Here is a 22446-nt window from a genome sequence, read left to right as displayed (position 1 = left end):
GAGATGGGGTTATTTAAGTATTTTACTTCCTCTTCGTTAATCTGGGCAATTTATATTTTTGTAAATATGTATCCATTTCACTAAGATTGTCAAATTTGTTGGCATATAGTTGGGCAAAATAATTCCTAATTATTGTTTTAATTTCCTCTTCCTTGGTGGTAGCTTCCCCTTTTCATTCTTGATACTAGTAATTTGGTTTTCTTCTTTCTTTTTTTTAATTAAATTAACCAAAGGCTTATTTATTTTATTGGTTTTTTCATAAAACCAGCTCTTAGTTTTATTTATTAGTTCAATAGTTTTCTTAATTTCAATTTTATTAATTTTTCCTTTGGTTTTCAATATTTCTAATTTGGTGTTTAGTTGAGGATTTTTAATTTGTTCTTTTTCTAGTTTTTTTAGTTGTATGCCCAATTCATTAATCTCCTCTTTTTCTATTTTATTTATGTAAGCATTTAGAGATATAAAACTTCCCCTAAGAACTGCTTTCCTGCATCCCATAGGTTTTGGTATGTTGTCTCATTATTGTCATTCTCTTGAATGAAATTATTGATTGTTTCTATGATTTGTTGTTTGACCCAATCATTTTTTAGGATTAGATTATTTAGTTTCCAATTATTTTTTAGTCTATCTTTCCATGGCCCTTTATTACATATAATTTTTATTGTCATGATCTGAAAAGGATGCATTTAATATTTCTGCCTTTCTGCATTGGATTGTGAGGTTTTTATGCCCTAGTACATGGTCAATTTTTGTGTATGTGCCATGTACTGCAGAAAAAAGTATATTCCTTTCTATCCCCATTCAGTTTTCTCCAGAGGTCTATCATACCTAACTTTTCTAATGTTCTATTCACCTCCTTAACTTCTTTCTTGTTTATTTTGTGGTTAGACTTATCTAGTGCAAGAGGGGGAGGTTCAGGTCCCCCACTAGTATAGTTTTGCTGTCTATTTCTTCCTGTAACTCCCTGAACTTCTCCTGTAAGAATTTGGATGCTATACCATTTGGTGCATATATTTTTAGTAATGACATTACTTCATTGTCTCTGGTGCCTTTTAGCAGGATGTAGTTTCCTTTCTTATCTCTTTTGATAAGATCTATTTTTGCTTTTGCTTTGTCTGAGATCAGGATTGCTACCCCTGCTTTTTTTACTTCAGCTGAGCATAATATATTCTGCTCCAGCCTTTTACCTTTACCCTGTATGTGTCACTCTTTTTCAAATGTGTTTCCTGTAAACAACATATTGTAGGATTATGGTTTTTAATCCATTCTGCAATCCATTTCCATTTTATGGGAGAGTTCATCCCATTCACATTCACAGTTATGATTACTATCTGTGTCTTTTTCTCCATCCTTTTCCCCCATTTATGCTTTTCTTTCTCCTTTTTCCTTTCCCCCTTCACTAGTGTTTTGCTTTTGACCACACCTCCTTCAGTCCCTTCCCCTTTTATTATCCCTTTCCCTTTTCTTCCCCTTTAGTCTTACTGCTTCTTTCCTCTCTTCTTTCCCCCCTCCCTTTTCTTTCCCCTTTTCCCTCCTACTGCCTATAGGGCAAGTTAGATTTCTATACCTAACTGATTATTTTATGCCCTTCTTGAGCCAAATCTGATGAGAGTAAGGTTCAAACAATGCTCCCCCCCTTCTTTCCCTCTGCTGTAATAGGATTTTGTGTCTTTTCCTGTAATGTAATTTACCCTTGTCTGCCTCCTCCTTTCTCAGTACATTTTCTAAGATCAGATTGATTCACTTATTTGGATCCATTTAACCCACTTGATTAGATTTTTTTTTATCATTACATCAAAGTCAACTAATATCCACCCTCTTTATGTATACTCCTTTAACAAGGTGTAATAACAGTTCTCAAGGGTTGCAAGTCTCATATTCCCTTGTAGGGGTTTAAAAGCCCCCCCTTATTAACAACATATTGTATCCTTCTGTCCCATTTACCTTTTTAAGTCCTTCTTGAGTCCTGTACTTGAAGATCAAATTTTTTGTTGAGCTCTGGTCTTTTTATCAGGAAAGTTTGGAAGTCTCCTATTTCGTTGAATATCCACCTCCTCCCTTGAAAAATGATGCTCATTTTTGCTGGGTAATTGATCCTTGGCTGCATTCCAAGCTCCTTTGCCTTATGGAATATCATGTTCCATGCCCTATGGTCTTTTAATGTAGAAGCTGCAAGGTCCTGTGTAATCCTGACTGTGGTTCCATGATATTTAAATTCTTTCTTTCTGGCTGCTTGCAGCACCTTCTCTTTCATCTGGTAATTTTGGAATTTTGCTATTATATTCCTTGGCATTGTCAATTTGGGATCTCTTTCAGGTGGTGATTGGATTCTTTCTATGGTTATTTTCCCTTCTGGTTCTAGGACTTCTGGGCAGTTTTCCTTTATGATTTCCTGAAAGATACTGTCCAGGCTCTTTTTTTCATCATGATTTTCAGGTAGTCCAATAATTTTTAAATTGTCTCTCCTGAGTCGATTTTCCAGGTCGGTTGTTTTACTGATGAGGTATTTTACATTTTCATCTATTTTTTCATTTTTTTGTTTCTGTTTGACTGATTCTTGCTCTCTCATAGAGACATTAGTTTCCATTTGTCCAATTCTAGTTTTTAACAGATTGTTTTCTTCTGTTAGTTTTTGTACTTCCTTCTTCAACTGGCCAATTGTGTTTTTTAGGGACTTGTTTCTTCAGTGTACTCTTCTGTTAGTTTTTGTCCTTCCTTCTTCAATTGGCCAATTGTGTTTTTTAGGGACTTGGGCTTTCTTCAGTGTACTTTTTTCCAATTGGCCAATTGTATTTTTGAAGGACTCTTCTACCTCTCTCATTTGACTATTAAAATCCTTCTTGAGCTCTTCTAAGAAGGCTTTTTGGGCTTCAGACCAGTTCATATTCCCTTTTGTTGTTGCAGATGTGGGTTTGTTGACAATGTTGTCCTCTTCAGAATTTCTGTCTTGATCTTCACTCTTCTCATAATATGAATCTATGGTACGTTTCTTTTTACTCATGGTGTTTCTTTATTCCCTGGCCTTTAAAGAGATTGAGCTCTCCTGCTGGGGAACAGAGGGTACTGACCCAAGCTTCTTGTGTTGGGAGCCTAGGTCTTGGTCACTGGCTTTGTGTGCTGGGGCCTCTTATGCTGGCAATTGGAGGCTGTAGGTTTCTGGCAGCTTACCTCGTGTTGGGCTGGAATCAGCAAGGCTGGAACTTTCAGGCAATTCTAGGTTGCCTGCTTTTCCTTTCCTTTAGCTTTCTTCAGCTCCTTTTAGATGGGTGCTGCAGGGTGTTTATCTGCCTGGGGCCCCTGCAGTGTTGTCTCCCTCTTTCTGCTAATGCACTGGAGATTCCTTTGCGTGTGAGTGCCAGGCACCTGGTGGTTTTCTGAGCTGGTTTCCACCGGTTCCCCCCCTCCTCACTCACTGAGGCACTCGAGGTCCAGGTGTTGGTGTTTGCCTGCTCTACCACCTGGGCTTCAGGATTTCTTCACAATTGGAGGCTGCAGGGCTCCTACTCACCTGTTGTTGGGTTGGAATCAGCAAGGCCGGGGCTTTAGGAAGCCTTTAGCTTGTTTTCTTCACCTCCTTTCAGATGAATGCCGCAGGGTACTTATCCGCCTGGGGCCCCTTGTAGTTCTGCCTCCCTTATTTTTGCTGAGGCACTGGGAGACCCATTTGCTGGGCTGCTGTACTGCTGCTCCCCATCTTTCTTCTAGTTCAGGTGTTCCAGGGTTTTTTTTCTGGGGTGATATTTTCTGGGTTTTCAGAGGTTGACAGGGGAGAGTGAGAGCGACTACCTTTTCACTCCACCATATTGGCTCCCAGAAGCGGAAGTCCAAAAACTGTGGTGTTAACTGCAAACTTTTTTCTTATGTCAGATCTAGTTCCTCTTCTATACTTTTTTTCTTTTGTTTTGTTTTTTTTGCTAGGCAATGAGGTTAAGTGACTTGCCCAGGGTCACACAGCTAGTTAAGTGTCAAGTGTCTGAGGCCAAATTTGAACTCGGGTCCTCCCAACTCCAGGGTTGGTGCTCTATCCACTGCACCACCTAGCTGCCTCTCTCTTCTATACTTCTTAACAACCACTATTACTTCCTCAGATTAGGTAACTGAGACACTAATTCTAAAAATGTGGGATTCTCCACTGCTGTTTATGATTAAAATATATCAATAAAGAAATGTTGGCAGATGTGTTGCATTTGACATGCTAGGAATACATTCCATTTTTATTCCCTCCTAGCTTCTTTCAAGTATCAGCTCCAATGTCGCCTCCTAGATCACAACAACCTAGATCCCTCCAGGTGCTAGCCCCATTCTGAAAATTACTTTGTACTTACTTTGTGTATATCTTGTATTTACTTGTGTACAAGTTGTTTTCCCCAACAGAAGGTAAGCTTTTTGAGGTCAGGGTCTATTTTGCTTTGGTATTAGTATCCCCAGTGGCTGGAATGCAGTCGGCATTTAATAAAGGCTTGTTGAATGAACAAATCAACAACGCCCTCTGAGCTGATCTGTCTTAGCTAAATTTTACATGAAGCTCTCTGCAGGATCATTTTCTCAACTACTTTTCAAAGTGCTATAATGTGACACTGCCTAGTCTTTCATTCCCACCCTCCAGCCCCATAATATTTTGCAAGAGTTTGTTCTCTAAACTGAAATTGCCTTAGTTTCCCGCGTTTTGCATCTGATGTTTGCTGCCTAAGGCAGCTGTGGACTCTTTCAGCTTTTCATGTTTTGCATTGGTTAAACTTCTCTAAGAAATAGCATCTTAACTTTTATCCATCTTCCATTTTTTTTCAGAGGTGACAGCTTGTTTCAGTACAATGTCCTTTCATACCTTCCCATTTTTTTTTCTATTTTGGCAATTTTTTTTACCTTTGCTCTTATTAACAGCCTGCCAGACAGCCAAATCTGAAATAACTATTAAATTATTAACCAACTATATGCTACATAGTTGAAGAAAAAGGCAATTCGTATGTTGCTTTTTGGTGCTTACTACATCCAGCATCTTCAGATTTTAATCTTGAAAAGGAAGTATTCATATTATGCAAGCATAACACTTCAAAGTAGTCTATAAGCTTTTGGCTTCTTCCATTTCTTAGTCTGGAACCACACATATCAAATTAACAAAACCGCCATGAAAAGGCCATATACCAAACACACACAAAGTTAACAGAAAGGTGAAAACAAATGGTTTGAGCCGAATTCATTTGTTTAAAAATTTTTGACTTTTACAGTGAAAATCTGCTAAGAGGCTAACTAAGAGAGCTGAGGCAACTTGCACAATGTTACACAAGTAGCAAGTGACTGAAGGAGTAAAATGAATGTAGAATGTAAAATGAAAATGTAGAATGAAGGAGTGAAACCTGATTCCCAAGACTGTAGATACACTAACTACTACAGCTTCACCCATGAAAAAATAAAAGAAAAAAGCCAAAACTCACACGAGAACTTCTCCCAGTTTTGGGGGCCTTCTTACCCTACAACATCCCCCCACCCCCCTTCTCCTATGGGTAAGTTTCTTTTGGGTTCTCCATTTTAGGGAAGGACCTAAGCTGGCCGTCCTTCACACCTCTCTAGGCTCTGCTTCCAATTCTCCAGACTTTGCCTTTGTAACACCTTCCTCTCTCCTATCCCACCCTCCTTTTTTTCAGCTCCCAAGTGTGTTGCCTCCCTGAGCTAGAATGTAAGCTCCTTGGAGGCAGAGAATGGCTTTCTTTTTGCTTGTATTTGTATCCTTTATCCCTTAGCACAGTGCTTGGCACATAATAATAAATGCTTATTGCCTGCCTGCCAAACACAGTAGAACTTCAGACAAGGTTGGAACAAAATACAGAGAAAGTCCATGTCTTCCAAAGTCTTAAATTTGCTTTATCCTGATAAATGATAAAGAGTTTATGTAAGATGCTAGTCTTCATTGTATATGCTTAGTTGACTATTTATCTTTGTTGAATGTTATTTATCATAATTTTTAAAAAATCTGGGGTAAAGCAAACATGGAAACTAGAAGTTCACATAACAATCATATTCATTGGCACAGGGAATTATCAATATTTAAAGTATATTTTTAAATGATTCATTTTTTTCCTTAAATCAACTCAAAAAATCATTCACCTGTGATGTCTTCGTATCTCTGTACACTGTACTGCCATCCCAAATACAACTGCACCTGCAGGTATGACTTGTCCATATTCTTCACAATTACCATCTTTACCTTTAGGCTGAAAAGGTAAATAAAAATTTTAGTCTATTAATACACACTAGAACAAAGTATCATTAGTTTATCTTAAATTGTGAATACCTAATTTTATTACTCAAGATGAATACTGCAATGAATTCTCAATCTTTCATTAAACATTTTCAATCCAAATTGTACCAGTCTACCAATAAAACTTGGTCAAATTTTTTATAGAATGTACAATTTTGGGTTCATACTATTCTATTCATAACCTCTAGGACCTAGACTCTAGGTAATCATCATTTAAACTAAAGTCTCCATCTACAGCTCTGGCTGGGGACATGATACCCCTCCCAGCATAAGCTGATCATATCTAATCCTATCACCACGCTGCTAACTCCAATGCCACCACGTCCCTCAACCTCTTCTCCCCTCAGAATGGAGAGCTGAAGGGTAGAATACTAAATTCTGCTCAAAGCTGACCTTCGTAAAGGGCAGAAATTGGATACCAGATCACTCCACTTTGCATCTGCATCTCTGTCTGATTTCAACTCCAGGAAACAAAATGCCCCATGCTGGGTACCTTTTGGTGCTCCCCATCACCCTCTTTACCACTTTCCAACTTCCTTTTGTGTGCTGTCTTCCCCCATTAGATTGTAAGCTCCTCGAAATTGTCTTTCTTTTTCTTAATTTTAAGACCATATTGGAATTATATGATGTATATGTATACACACACAGTCAGAATGTTAGTTTATGCTTTGCAATAATAAAACTATTAACAAGTAACCAAGTCATTCTAATTTGCAATAACAAAGTCTCGGTCTTGTACAGAAAATAAAATTAAGCATATGAAGTAAATACTCATGCTTAGCAAAGTAAATGCTAATACTTAAAAGAGCACAGCACAAAGGTATAAGATTATCTTAACAACTAGATTTGCTGAAAATCTGAATATATATCTAATAACCTTCAAGAGTATGAGCTACAGGACAGCTACGTGAGGCAGTAGATAGAGCACCGACCCTGAAGTCAAGAGGACCTGAGTTCAAATCTGGCCTCAGACCAAACACTTCACACTTACCAGCTGTGTGACCCTGGGCAAGTCACTTAACCCCAATTGCCTTAAAAAAATGAGCTATAAGGGCCATAAATACTTTAATAAAACAACAAAAAACTAGATCAAAATGGTTAAAACGGAATGAAACAGAAATAAACCTCTCCCTCCAGTTGATAATTTCACTTTTTTTTTAATTATAAAGAATTTATCAGAAGCAGAAAGGATAGGATACTATTATATCAGATATATCTGAAACCATCAGTTGTCCTTTAAGGCCAAAGTGGGGAACTATAGATCCAAAACATTTTAGAACCTTAGTTTAATTTAATTTTGCTCTGGCCCAGAAAATCAATTTCTTTGAAGGCAATTTATTTTAGTTATCTCAGTCAAGACAAATCTTGAAACCTCTAAGAACAAAGAATAGTTGAATTAAACAGTGGCTAACCAACTAATTATACTTTCATAGGGTGGCAACCACACTCCGAAGACTATTGTTCATGTGACAAGAATAATTTTCTAGCAATTTAATATCCATTACAATATTCCCTGTCCCTCCCTTGTCTCTCTTAAGAGCTACCTATGTATGTTTTGCTTTCTCTCACTGTGGGTACAATGACTGTAGCATGTGGCTACAGGAACTCTTTATCCCCTTTCCTTTATCACTCTTCACATTCTTTCTCCCTCCTTTAATTAGTATAAATATGGAATCAAAGCATGCTTTGTAATATCTACATGTATTGGAAAATAATTTCATGTTCCTTGTTCATAATTTTAATATGAAGTTTGACTTTTTACATCTCTCTTCCCACTTCATCCTTCTGTCTAGCCCTACAAAAGAAAATTAAATATGCTGCTTTGCCTCTATGTGACCCTCATGGGAAGAAAGCTTCTCTCTACCTCCATCTGAAGATCATAGTTTGAGGCTACTGCTCATGTGATCAAGATTCTTGATCACACTTCCAGCAACCAAATACCAAGTCTAAACACCCTTAGCTGATAAATTCTAGAGGACATTATAATACTTTTTTTCTGTAATTTCAAAAGGGAAACAATATGGTTATTTCAACAAATGCATTTAAATAACTCCCTTCACACATACAAATGGATCTGAACAAAATTTTCTACCTTAACATCCTTCATGATAGAGAAAAAACAATCGCAAACAACGCAGAGACACTCTTTCCCTTGTGCAGAAACAAATTATTCTTGCCAAGGCCCAAACCACATAAAAGAGGTGAAGTTAAATGCATTTAAACTAGCCTCAATACTAGGAAATTGAGAGGATGTCCATCACTTGAGGAATGGCTGAACAAGTTGTGGTATATGAATGTAATGGAATACTATTGTGCTACAAGAAATGATGAACAGGCTGACTTCAGAAAAACCTGGAAAGACTTGTATGCTGAGTGAAGTGAGCAGAACCAAGAGAACATCGTACCCAATAACAGCCACATTGTGCGATGACCAATATTGACAGACTTAACCCTTCTCAGCAATACAAGGATCTAAGACATCTCCAAAGGCCTCATGTTGGAAAATGCTATCCACATCCAAAGAAAGAAGTATGGAGTTTGAATGCAGATCGAAGCATACTATTTGCTATTTTTTTTCTTCTGTTATTTTTTGTTTCCTCTTTCTGGTGGTTCCTCCTATTAGTTCTAATTCTTACTTACAACATCACTAATGTGAAAATATGTTTAAAAGGAATATATATGTATAGCTTGTATCAGATCGTGCGCTGTCTTGGGGAAGGAAGTGCGGAGGGAGGAGGAGAAAAATTTTCAACTGAAAAGCATATAGAAGTAATTGTTGATAACTTAAAATAAATTAATTTTTAAAAAAAACAAACCTAGTCTCAATACTTCTATATCTCTGAGATCTCACTGAGCACTTCCTCCAAAAGCACATCTCACAACCTAGCCATTGACCTACAGGAGCAGCTGTCAAACCTCTGGGTCTCAGTACTCCTTTACATTCTTAAAAATTATTGAGAATCCCTCTCCCCAAGAGCTCTTGTTTGTGTGGATTGTATCTATTTATATTTACTATATTTAAAATTAAAACATCTTAATGTTTTGTGAAAATAGTTTTCACCTTGCAGATGCCCTGAAAGGGTCTCAGAGACCCCTCCAGTTTCCCCAGACCACACTCTGGGAACCAATGATTCAGAGCATTAAAACTAACACCGAAAAAGTACCCACAACTCTTTAAAAACTGATGCAGAATACACAATGTACTAAAGTATAGGAATATCCTGCATAATATTGCTCTGACTGATGCTGTTTCATATCATTAACACATTATAATCAAACTCTATTTTGTTACAACTTTACTTGGTCAATCAACTAAGATGGCAATCAGATAGCTGTTGACTATCATTCCTATGTAAATTACCAAGTGATTGTGAATAATTAATGTTCCACATATGACATTGTTCCTATGAGACTAACTTCTCCCTGTTAATAGTTTTTTCCCTAATGTATTGCTCTTATAGATATATGTGTGTGTGTACATATATATATGTATATATACACATATATATAAAATGTATAAAACACATAATGAATCAAGGGCATAGGATATTATTTTTCTAGCTATTCCAAAACACAATGAAAGATAATGGTGTCATTAATATAACTAAACATGAATTAATGATTTTAAAAACATAATAAGTGTTCAGTCAATCAACAAGCATTTTATTAACTGCCTACTATGTGCCAGGCACTGTGAGAGACTCTGGAGACAAACAAAATGTTTTTAAATTACGGTGTTCCCTCATTCAAGTTTTTAGGATTAATTACTCAGTCTTACACAAGCTTTTTTTAAAATATGGAATCCCTACATTTATCTGTGTGCTTACATATGGATATACATGTAAAAAAAAATACATATAAAGATACACACATATATACAAATAAACACTTAAAATTGTATTTTGAAGTATCTATCCACTTTAAGTTTTAACATAACAATATGAACACAGTAAGAAAATGATAATTTGAATTTTAAATTAAATTTTAAAAAATTCTCACCATAAATTAGAAAAATCTAAACATTTACATACAAATACACACACATACATATAATATATATATACATATATATATATATATATATATATATGTTTGTGTAAGTAAATCATTTCTAACCTATTCAAGAATTTTCATGCTGCTTACCTTTGGTTGCAAAAGTAAATGTTCCCATGCATGAATCAAGCTCTCCACAATTCCTTCTCCAAACAAACCTGCATCGACAGTTTCTGTTACAACTAGGGAAACTCTATAGAATGATTTTTTAAAGATATATGTAAGTTTTTTAAATGATACATTTAAAAACATGTGTACTTATCTGTCTTAAATTAAGTACCATTACTGCTACAAATTAAGAATGAATTTCTTTGTTTAAAAACTGTATAATTTTTTATATAATTAAAGCACTTAAAAACTTCTCTAAAGTTCAGTTAAATCCTTTAAAATATGATCCCAAAATTGCATTAGCGACATAGAATGTGTGCCCCATTCCAAAATAAGCTGATAGTGTAATCACCACCCATTTTCCCATGTAATTATCCAATTTAATAGTATAACTTGAAGAAATCACATTGACATTATTATTATACTGACCAGAATTTCTTAAATTCTTGAGAAATGTGATAAGTTGTATTCCTAGATACACATTTTTCTGAAACTCAGAATAATCATGATAGCTATTTATAACAGCACTTTAAAATTTATAAAGCAACAACAATTCTGTGAGGTAGGTAATGACATTTTTATTATTCCATTTTATAAATGAAACTGGCTCAAAAAGGGTGACAGTCATACAGTCAGTAATGGCCAGTGCTAAGATTCAAATAAATATATTTATATTTACAGATGTACATGTTGTTTCCCCCAATAGAATAAAAGTTCTTTCAGAGCCAGGGTCATTACATGTTTTATCCTCATATCTCCAGTACCTGGGCACTGGGTCTAACACACAGAAGACACTTAAATAAATGTTTGTTGGTTGACTCAATGGTTTTGTTGTACCTTTCCAATCTTACTTTACATTATCCTCCTTGGTATACACTAAAATATAGCCCCACTGGCTTTCATTCTGTTCCTCATGCTAGCACCAGTAATCGTAACCCCTGCCTCTCAGAGGCTCATTCAAGGTTTGGCTCTAGCACCACCTTCTAAACAAGCATTTCATAGGATATTGGGCTATTGAGTATTGAAGTGTTTATAACAAGTATTTATAAAAATGCTACTTGAAAATAGTTGCAGCTTATGTACCCATATTTGCTGCAGAGAATGAAGAGTTAGAAAAATCTATGCAGAAATTGCAAAGGCCTTCCAAATTAAATCAACATATACTATGACATTCAGTTACTTTATTGCAAAGGTAGGAATAGGTTAAAGATTATAAGAAAGATACTGGAAAACATAGGACAAGAATTGGGGATGAAAGAGGGAGCCATTCCACAACTGATAGTGGTCAAAGGACATGACAGGAAGTTTTAAAAGAAACAGAGCTATCACTAGCCACATGAATTACCCCCGTCCCCCCACCCCGCCCCATTCACTAATAATTACAGAAATGCAAATCAAAGCAATTCTAAGGTTCCACCTCACATTCTCAGATTGGCAATGATGTCAAAATTGGAAAATTAGAAATGTTGGAGAAGCTGTGGGAAAACAGGCACATTAATGCACTTTTACATAGCCATTCAGGAAAGCAATCTGGAACTACATCTCCAAATCACTAAACTACGCATACCCTTCAGCCTAGTGATACCACTACTAGGCCTATAGTCCAAAGAGATCAAAGAGAAAAAAGACACATACATACAGAGAGACACAGACACAGACACACAGACACACAGACACACAGACACACACACACAGAGCAGCTATTTTATTAGTAAGAAAAAATTGAAATTAAGGAGATGCCTATCGATCAAGAAATAGTCCCACCCTGATCAACAAGTTGCTCATACATCTGTCATTTCAAGTGACCTGTAAGAACACAGGGCTAGAAGTGGAAAAGACCTTAGAGGGTACAGGATCCAACACTCTCATTTTACAGAAGAGGAAACTGAGGGAAAAAGCAGTTAAATGACTTGCCCAGTCACACAGCTAGTGACTAAGGTTAGATCTGAACTCAGGTCTCCCTGATTCCAGGTCTGGTGCCCTATCTACTACACCAGTGGTTTTCAAACTTTTTGGTTTCAGGACTTGTTCAGACTCTTAAAAATTACTGAAGACCTATTCCCACTCCCAAAGAGCTTTTGTTTATATCGATTACAGCTATCGACATTTACCATATTGGAAATTAAAATGTCTTTATATTGTTATGGAAACTGTTTTGACCTCAAAGACCCCCAAAAAGGGAATCCAGGAGCTTCAGGTATCCCCAGGCCACTCTTTGACAACTTCTGCACTGCATCATGTTACCTCTCATGTCTGTAGACTTTTTCAAAAGAACATTAAAAGAGAAAGGCAACTAGGTGGCACAGTGGAAAGGAAGACTCATCTTCCTGAGTTCAAAGCTGGTTTCAGACATTAACTGGCTATGTAACCCTGGGCAAGTCACTCAACCTATTTGCCTTAGTTTCCTCATCTTTAAAAGGAGTGGGGAAGAAAACAGCAAACCACTCTAGTATCTTTACCAAGAAACCCCCAAATTGGGTCACTAGGAGTTGGACACTACTGGACAACAACAACAAAAAGCAAAACAATATACACACACACACAGAGGGAATGATTAAGGATCTGAGAGGAAACATGATCTAGTGGAGACAGGGACCATCTTAAAGACCTGGGTTTAAGTCCTGCCTCTGACACATACAAGCTGAGTGACCATATGTAAGTCCTTTAAGCGTTCCAGCATACTCATACATATGAGTTGATCTGAATTACTGGTGGAGGCAATTTTCAAACCAGGAATTATCTCAATAGAAATTTTGTACATGTTTTGCACATATGTACACAAGAACAACAGAATTAAGCTCCTTGAAGGCAAGGGCTGTTTCCTAATTGTTTTTGTCTCCCCAGCACCAAGCCCAATTCCTGGTATGTACCAGACACTAAAAATATTTTCACAAGTTAACTTTTAAAAATCAGATAGTAACTTACAAGGGGGTATAGAACACACATGACAATACCTCTCAGGAATGTGCTTAGGAACTTCTATATCCAGAGACTTCATATGTAATAGTTTGATCCCTGTTTCCATCTTGTTTGCTGCCATTACGTCATGAGAAAGCTCATACATGGTCTTGGAGAGCTCACAAGCATAGACCCGGTGTGCACCGGCACTTTTAGCAAACATGCTGTAGGGGGAAAAAATCCATCAGAAAAAAAAAATCAAGCAACAAAAATTCCTGTTTACTTTTCAAAATAAGGGAGTTACACTACTTAAGAAGAGGACATGACTGCTTCTCCTTAAATTTAGGCTTACTTTATAAACTTGGCTTTATTTTGTACTTTTTAAATTAACATAATTAAAATCTCTGGCCATCAATGCTAACAATTAACCAGTTCAGTTTGAAACCACGAAAGTTAGGACAACTATATATCAGAGATAATAACCAGATAACACAAAAGAAATGTCCTTAAGGTGATAATTCCAAAATTCCAAAGCAGTTATAACAACAGCATTTTTCTAATAAAAAAAACAGATCTCATTCTTGATTGAACATGAAGTTGAAAAGATAATAAGAATCTACACGTATTATTGCAATGATAACAAACCTTAGTATTCCAGTTCCTGCTCCAATATCCAGAACAGTTTTGCATCCCAAGCGAACAACCTTCTGGATTGCTGAATGGTAAGTCATATTCCTCTTAATGTCATTAAGCATGATAAAGTGCCAGCGTTCCACCAGCCAGTTTGCAACACGGTAAAAATTTTCCTTTGCATCACTGTAGTCAGGATTTAGCTTTACTGCTTTGTGGAAATAGCCAGCTGCTTCATCTCTAAAGCCCATTCTACCAACAACAACAACAAAAAAACTATGAACAGAAAGTATTTAGTTATCTGCTTTTAGCTCTACAGCCATCTCCCTCTCTGTACCTGGAAAGCCCCGTCCACTCCATTCTAAATCTTACCCTTCAAGGCCCACCTCCTTCATGAAACTTTCCCTGACTACTACAAGCCCTAGCAACCCATCCCTTTGCTAATTCTTCTAACTATATTTAAACTTACACCAAATGATTTAAATTAGATTTTATATTGTTATTTATTGCTATTTCACATGTTTATCTTGTCTCCACAAGTAGTTAGTTATTAATATCAGGGGCCACATTATGGCCTCTCATGTTATCCTCAGTACCCAAGCACAATTCTAAGAACACAGTATCATACAAATGAGTAATCAATACTCACTAATTGATAAGGCAGTCGATATGAATAAATAACACCCCCAAACAACCATGATTAGCCTGCTGAATTGGAAATGATCCCCCTTCTCAATAATTCCACATCTCTGCTTCAGTTAACCTTAGTAAATAAAGTAACCAAATCAACAGTCAGTTTTCCGATGTAGCTGCAAAGCTGATTTGGGAAAAAAAAAAGGAACCTACATCAGAGCTGTAAAAACCAACATTAAGTTTACAGTCAACTACAGTAGTATAGCTTTGGGGGGAGGGAAAATTTATTAAATTGTGCCACAGAATTATGGAACTTTAAGCAGAACTAGAAGAGGCCTTAGAGATCACATACATGGTCCAGGGGGATTCTTAACCTGGGGTCGATAAACTTGAAAAAAAAATTTTCATAATTATTTCAATATATTTGGTTTCTCTCTTAATACTATGAATTTCATTGTATGCATTTAAAAACACTGTTCTGAGCAGTCATTCAACAGACTGCCAAAAAGAATCCATGCCACACAAAAAGGTCAAGAAACCCTAATGTAGTCCAATGTCTTCTTTTACAGAAAATGACACTGACGTTCAGAAAAGTCACAATGATTTATTCATGTAGTACAACAGTGTCTAACATCCAGGTTTTCTGCCTCCAAGTACAGGAGAATGCCACAGACGCTTCTTTTTAAACTAAATCCATCCAAACTCCGCTTGACAACTAGAGACATCCTTTAGATAATACTACTACTTACATGTGAGTAAATGAAATATTTCTAAACTGTCTTAAAATGCATTTCCCTTCATTTTTTTTTGTACTATTAACTTCCTGGCTTAACAAATTCTTTTCTCCAGAAAGAAGGTAAAGCAAACTTCAGCCAAGATCATCATCAATTACTACAAATTCTAAATTAGTGAAGCATAAATAATGGATTTTTTGAAAAAACAAAACAAAACAACAACCAAAAAAAAAACTGAGCCACCACTTTAATTTTTATGGTGTCTGTAACAGTTCATACTAACAAAAAGTGACCCACTGGGAGTCTGTGCTTCTAGCTTTCAAAGATCAATTGATCTTGGAATTTAATAGCCAGAATCATGTGATTATACCACCATTACATGTTTACAATCTAGAATATGTTTAAAACAAACTTTAAATAAAGTCAGAAGGGCAAAAATATAATTTTAAATGAATTTAAAATGAATCCAACTTATTTAAATTATAAATAATTCAGTCTCATTTAAATGGAAAACTATTCCAACAGCTATAGGGGAAGATACTGTTTATTGGTGCATATATTATTTACTCAGTCCTTATTTCTGCCAACAATGTACATTTTTACTTAATGGTTTGTTCCTAATAAGAGAGCTCACTCAGCGTTCTTATCCCTTTGTACCCTGCTCCCAATCTTTGTGTTCTCTCTACCCTAAGAAGGAAGTACTCTCTAACAATCCCTCTCCCACTCTACTCCCAAAATAACCAAACATCAACACGTTTTGTCAAACCTGTCCATTTTAAGAGCATCTTAAACTGCACCTCAACAGTTGTATATGTAGGTCAACAGGAAGAACGCTGGCCTAGGAATCCAAAGCAAGCCATGTGACTTCACTAAACAATTCAACTACCTAAACCTAAACAGTTTTTTCAGCTGTAACATGAGGGTCTTCATCTAAAGGATTATTATTAAGGTCCCTTCAAGGTCTAAGAGTCTACGATTTTAACATTCACTTAAAAAAAGATTTTCTACAAATGTTAAATAGAAAAGAAGTCCAGAAAGGATCACAGAAAAAAAGGATAATTTTGCCACTATTCTACTAAAGTCAATATACGCATCCTTCAGCGTTTCAATCAGTATTTATAAAGCATCTACTTTGAGCCAGGAATTGTGGTAAGCCCTGGGGGTACAAAAAGAGATTTGTTTTAATAACTTGTTAATAGAAATTTAGTTACATGCAATAATTACTAACAATTTTTTTCCTATTTGTTTTAATTCTTATTTACTTTTGCTTGGTTCCTGTTCATATATTTGAATGCTTAATCCTGGCAATGAAAGTTAAAATAACTCATTCTTAATATAAAAAGATTTATTCTCATACCTTAACATATCTGACTAAATAATGTAGATTCTACTTTTTGAAGCTATAATTTTAAAGTCAGTAATCATTTTATATATATTTTGGTAGTTACATCAGAAAACAGTAATAGATTTTATGTTAACTACAAATATCTGCAAATTATAATACAAAATAACTCATAACAATGGGTAGAAGTATTCTTAATACTATGGGCAATTTGATAGAACTTGGAATTAGCTTTCTTTTCTAGATCAGGAATTATACTGACAGTCATTAAAGAAGGATGACTTCATTTCATTAATTTTGGCTGCATTTACTAGAATAGCAATAGAAAGTATATATGACTTTAAAAATTAAAGATAAAATTTCGGTTTATTTTTTTCTAAGCTAGTAGTTGTTCTAAGGGAAAATAGATATAGGAAAAATAGATAATTATCAGAGAAAATATACTATAAAAATAAGGAAGCATTTTTATTTTGAAAAATACTTTTATAATAAATAAAAATTATTTTGTATCATATGAGCATTTCTATTTAAAATCTTTTTACCATTCCATCAATTAATATTTATTAGGTATTAATATACTGACATTAGTAAATTTGGGTTATAAGGATTTACTTACATGCAAGTATATGCAAAATATCCTCCTACTGCTAATGAACAAAAAACTAACTTTTTCTCTCATGTGGAATGGAAAAACTCCCATTCAACCCATAAAACCCAAGTATCAGCCTGACAGAAATAATGTTCTTCTTGGCCAAGGAAAAAAGGTCATTTCCCCATAAAGAAACATTAGTTATTAATGTAAATTTTTTTCCCTTCAGAATAAACTGTTCAATTTACTTAACATTTCAACAGTGATAAAGCTTCCACATTCTCAACTACAACTACCATCTTTAACCCTAATCCAACTATGTGTCACTTTCTAGTCAAATAACTTAGCTCCTTCCTACCTTCCCAGTATTCTCACACTCAATTCCTCTCTACAAATTTCCATGATCCAGTGAAATCTGCCTGCTTGCTATTTACTTAACAAGACACTCCATCTCTGGATTCCATGCATTATTAATGGCAATCTTCCATACCATGCTCTCCTCTGCCTTCTTTCAAGTCTCAGTTAAAAGTCCACCTTCTGCAAGAACCCTTTCCTAATCCTCCTTAATGCTAGTGGTTTCCTGCTATCCAGTACTCTGTATATTTCCCTATCTATTTTATATGTACATAGTTGTTTGCCATGTTGTCTCTCCTGATTAGACTCTGAGCTTCTTGAAGGAAAGAGCTATTCTATATCCCCAGTAGTTAGCACAGGGCCTGGCACGTAGTAAGTGCATAATGTTTCTTCACTGAACAGCAGAAACAAACCTAAAACATAAACCCGCATTATAGATAATAAAAGAAAGGAGAACAGAATTATTCTCCACAATGGAAACAGAACCATAACTGTGCCATGCAAGGACTCTGTGTTCAAACAGCATAACATTAATCCCAAAGCACACACACACACACACACACACACACACACACACAGGGAGGGGGCAAGGTAAATAAGATTCAAGAAAAAAAACCCTAAAAGTAAAAGGTAAAAATACAACACAGTTTAGGGGGCCTCATTTTAAAAAGAAAAAGAAGACACATCTTAACAAGCTGCTGTTGTTCAGTTGTTTTCAGTCTTGTCGGACTCTTCATGATCCCATTTGGGGTTTTCTTGGCAAAGATACTGGAGTGGTTTGCCATTTCCTTCTCTAACTCATTTTACAGATGAGGAAACTGAGGCAAACAAGGTTAAATGACTCACCCAGCATAATACAGCTACTTAGTGTCTGAGGCTATATTTGAATTCTGAAAACTGAGTATTCCTGAATTCAGGCCAATCACTCTATCTACTACCCTACCAAGTAGAGTTATCCAAAAATAGCATGTGCTTCCTGGAGGGATAGAGGAAGGTTCCCCTTCCTCAGAAGTCTTCAAGCACGGTGGGGTAAGTTACAAAGGCAATTCCATCATATGGGTTGGACTACATGGGGGCTGTGATTCCTTCCTATTCTAGTTGTGTGATTTTGGGGAATGTAATCTCTGGGTTCTCATCCCTCCTCCATTCCCCACCAAAAGAATCAAGCAATTAACTTCCCACACTTCCATGTCCCCATGTACTCTCAAATATTTCAAATTCAAAAGTAGTAAGTTAACCTTTTTTTTCCCTAACTCCTGGACCAAAAGTTAAAGGTCTCAGTAAAACCACAAATGGAAAAACAGGCATCACTATGCTGTACCCAAAGCATTCTCTTTTTCAGTTGTTTTGACATTAATAATTTAATACAACTTCCATATATCTGAACAAAGCCACGCTTTTGAGATGACAAACCTGAACAGATGTTCCCCTATACTGTTACAAATCACTTCATCATCTGGAAAAAGTTCCAAGGCCTGTTCATAGCAACCAAATAAGTCCTGTACTCGATTCAGAGAATCCAGTTCTTCCGCCCACTTGAGGAGGGTATACTGAAAGGTTTCCTTTTCAAAAGAGGAAAAATATTCATCAGTAAAATAAAAACCATGCATAGTGTCAAATCTAGGATTTCAGGGAATTCAAATATATTTAATGAAAGCACCACCTTAAAATTGCACTCCCTCAAAAAGCTTCTTACAACTAAATGGAAATATGATTCAGTTCTCTAACTACAGTTATGAGTGTACACCCCACATAGATTACAACAGAAACAGGAAAATTGCAGAGATGCAAGTGTCACATATCTATCCACAGATTTAGAGCTCAAAGAAACTGTGAAGGCCATCTAATCCAACCCCCTCATTTTACAGAAGAGGAATTAAGCCTCAGAGGGAGTAAGTGACTACCCAAGGTCACACAGGTAGTAAAATAATAGTATCAGAATTTGTTACTGCTAAATACCAAACATAAATATTAACTACTGTCTGCACTGAAAAGACTATTTTAAATAATTTTGTTATTCCGTACTTTGCGAAAAAACAGTATCACTTGCCCCACCTAACCTCTCTGAAATTTAAAAAATAACAAATCCTCTCTTGTTTGAAATAAGCATATTCAGGCAAAATAAATCTACACATTGGACATGACTCAAATTGTCTATCTTATTCTGCATGTAATGTCCACCACTTCTCTTTCAAAAGGCAAGTAGCCTGCACCACCATCAGTCCTCCAGGATAGGGTTGTTACTGATCAGTGTTCTTAAACCTTTCAAAGTAGTTTTTCTTTACAACATTAAGAATGACTGTATAAATTACTTTCCTAGTTCTGTTCATGTAACTCTGCATTGGCTTATATCAGTCTTCCAGTGTTTCTCAAATCCATCCCTTCTATAATTTCTTATACTAAAAGTAATATTCCATTATATTCATATACTATAATTTGTTTAGTCACTCAATTCATGGGCAATTCTTTATTTTCCAGTGAAGACTACCATATTAATGAATCAGCATTCCATTTTTTTATGCTTCAGCTGTCTTCACATAATCATTTGTATTTCAAGACACAGAAAATGACTTTGCATGTTTGGTATTTATCTGTGTATGTGTTTTCCCCAGGCAAAATGTAATCAACTTGAGAAAAGGGCCTTTCATTTTTGTATGTGTACCTCTATTACCCGGCACATAGTAGGCACTTAAAACATGCTTGTTGAATTGAACTGAAAGCTCTACCCTGTGCCTTATCACAGCATACAAATTCTAGAAGGCTAAGCCAACAGAGCTCAAAAGATCTTCCCAGATGGAAAAGCTTTCAGGGCAGACCTAGTAAAGTATTGTGTACCTCATCTTAGGACCAACCTAGCTAACTTGCAAGGGCCTTCCCTGGAGATTGGGGACCATACGGTGAAAGTTTCCTGCCACAAGTCAGGGTAAGGTATGAAGTGCCCACACCATGGAGATGACAGATCTGTTTAATTACTAAAGAAGTGTTAAATGTTTTTAATCTAGAGTAAACCTTACTTAGAACTTTAAACTGTATGTCATACAAAGACATTTGCTTTTACATTCATGATGATGCACCAAATCTATTCTTAGGGAGAAATTTCTCAGCGTTTTTACCATGCTTTGTCTATCTACTCAAGGTGAATTTTTCACTGTAGACGTGGGGGAAAAAAATGAACATGTATTTATCTTATTAGAGCTTATTAATTGGATTTTTTTTTTGGCTTTTGTTAAAGTATGAAGTAGGTGACAGCTCTTTGATGTGAATTCTCACAAAAATAGTTTATAAGGCAGATACATACTTTGCTTACTTGTCAGCTATTTTTAGCTGTTAGCTATTGTAGCACCTGCAATATAGCACGTACAATATAACTGTGCTAATATACTTTTTTTTAAAATAAGCATCTTATAGTAGATGACAGTCTTGGCTTTAAGTCTTGCCTCAGATACACATTGGCTGTGTTAATGGTCATCTGTGTTTTATATCCCTAATAGACTTAAACTTCATAAGGGAAAGAACTGTTTTTGTACAAGACTGAAGTGGGTATGACAAGTATAGGAGTCTATACAAAGATAACTGGGGGAGAGGGTGTGTAGATGAGGGCGACCACTCCAGTAAAGGCAAAGTGGGAGGTGTAGCTAGTAGCTAATAGAGTAATTTAAGTGGAACTATTATGGGAGCGCTGTTTCTGAGCTGAGAAGGACCTTGGATTGTCTAATACAATCCTCTAAGGAAATTGAGGGCCAGGGACGTGACATGACCTGTCCAAGGTCCCAGAGCTGGGATCTGCACACCTAGACATGACTTTAAAGCCACTAAGTCTGAGAACTCCAGTTCAATTTGCCACTTGCTTCGGGCACACCACCTCGGCGTCTCCTCAGTCCCCCCGCAAACGGAGAGGGCCGCACTCGAGAGCCCCGAAGGTCTGAAAGCTCCCCGAGGGCAGGAAGCAGCGCCCGCCCGCAGCCCCGCAGCCCCGCAGCCCGGGCCGCAGGGAGGGCACGGGAAGCGCGGCGAGCACGCTGGACGGCGCGGAGCGGCCGACCCGACGCTCACCTTGACGTCGTCCCGCAGCTCGGGCGCCAGGCTGAGCACCAGCAGGTAGTGCGCGTAGGCCGTGCCGAAGTCCCGGCCGGCCACGCAGTGCTGCGCGCTCTGCAGCGAGCGGGACACCAGCTCGGCCCTGCCGGCCTCCTGCCCGCCCCGGGCCCGGCCCCCGCCCCGCGAGCGTGGCATGCTAGGAATCCGACGGAGACGAGAAAGTCGAGGTCAAGGTCAAGGCCGTTCTGGTCCTCCGCGGAGACTTTCCGATTTCCGGGTGGGGCAGCTGGCCCTTCTCCAGCCCAGAAGAAAGGTACACCGCGAGCGAAGCAAGAAAAACGGAAAACACAAAAACGAGGAACTTCCGGCGTCTGCGCCAACGTCCACCCCTCTGACGTAACACGCACTGTACGCTCTCACGGCTCGGAGGGGGCGTGCGGTGCTTCCCAGCTTCGCTCCCGCTTGTCAAGTAGCCAACGTCTTCAGGAGGGCCGCGCTTGCGTGTTGCGCATGCCTCCTCCACGGCCACTCTGCCCCGCTCTCCTCTACTTCCAGTGCGCAGACTCCGCTCAAGAGTCTGGCAGATTTCTTGAGCCTTTTCCTCCTTCCTCTGACCCTCATCTTTTACTGGCCTAGGAACCTCTTCAGTGCGCATGCTTCCCTCAAGTGCTTAGATGTGGCACGTGCCTCTCCCTCCTTACCCCGCCCCTCTACCTTTACTGGTCTAGAAGTCCCCGACGTTGGAGGGAAAGTGGCACGCGGCCTTGGGCTTCTTTTGAGGTGCTAATAGGGCGTGAATATGTATGTGGAT

At 37.3% G+C, this 22446-nt stretch overlaps 1 protein-coding gene across 2 annotated transcripts in view; it reads right to left on the bottom strand.

Moving 5' to 3' along the window:
• The window catches only part of PRMT9 (protein arginine methyltransferase 9), a 58048-nt gene extending 35820 nt beyond the window's left edge, over positions 1-22228 (bottom strand). Inside the window, exons 1-6 of one of the 2 annotated variants that reach the window (XM_020994049.2) lie at positions 21651-22228; positions 19011-19159; positions 13961-14197; positions 13372-13539; positions 10400-10502; positions 6103-6209 (exon numbers count right to left, since the gene is read on the bottom strand). In XM_020994049.2, the coding sequence (XP_020849708.1) occupies positions 6103-6209; positions 10400-10502; positions 13372-13539; positions 13961-14197; positions 19011-19159; positions 21651-21830 (944 nt within the window). In that variant the 5' untranslated portion in view covers positions 21831-22228. Of the gene's footprint in view, positions 1-6102; positions 6210-10399; positions 10503-13371; positions 13540-13960; positions 14198-19010; positions 19160-21650 lie in introns of those variants that run through there. The other variant, XM_078148700.1, reaches the window with a different exon arrangement.
• Between the last annotated feature and the right edge of the window lie 218 nt (positions 22229-22446).

The sequence above is a fragment of the Phascolarctos cinereus genome, unplaced genomic scaffold, assembly GCF_003287225.1.
Source record: "Phascolarctos cinereus isolate Bilbo 61053 unplaced genomic scaffold, phaCin_HiC Scaffold_9;HRSCAF=440, whole genome shotgun sequence".
NCBI lineage: Eukaryota > Metazoa > Chordata > Mammalia > Diprotodontia > Phascolarctidae > Phascolarctos > Phascolarctos cinereus.
This window is presented reverse-complemented; position numbering and strand designations above follow the sequence as displayed.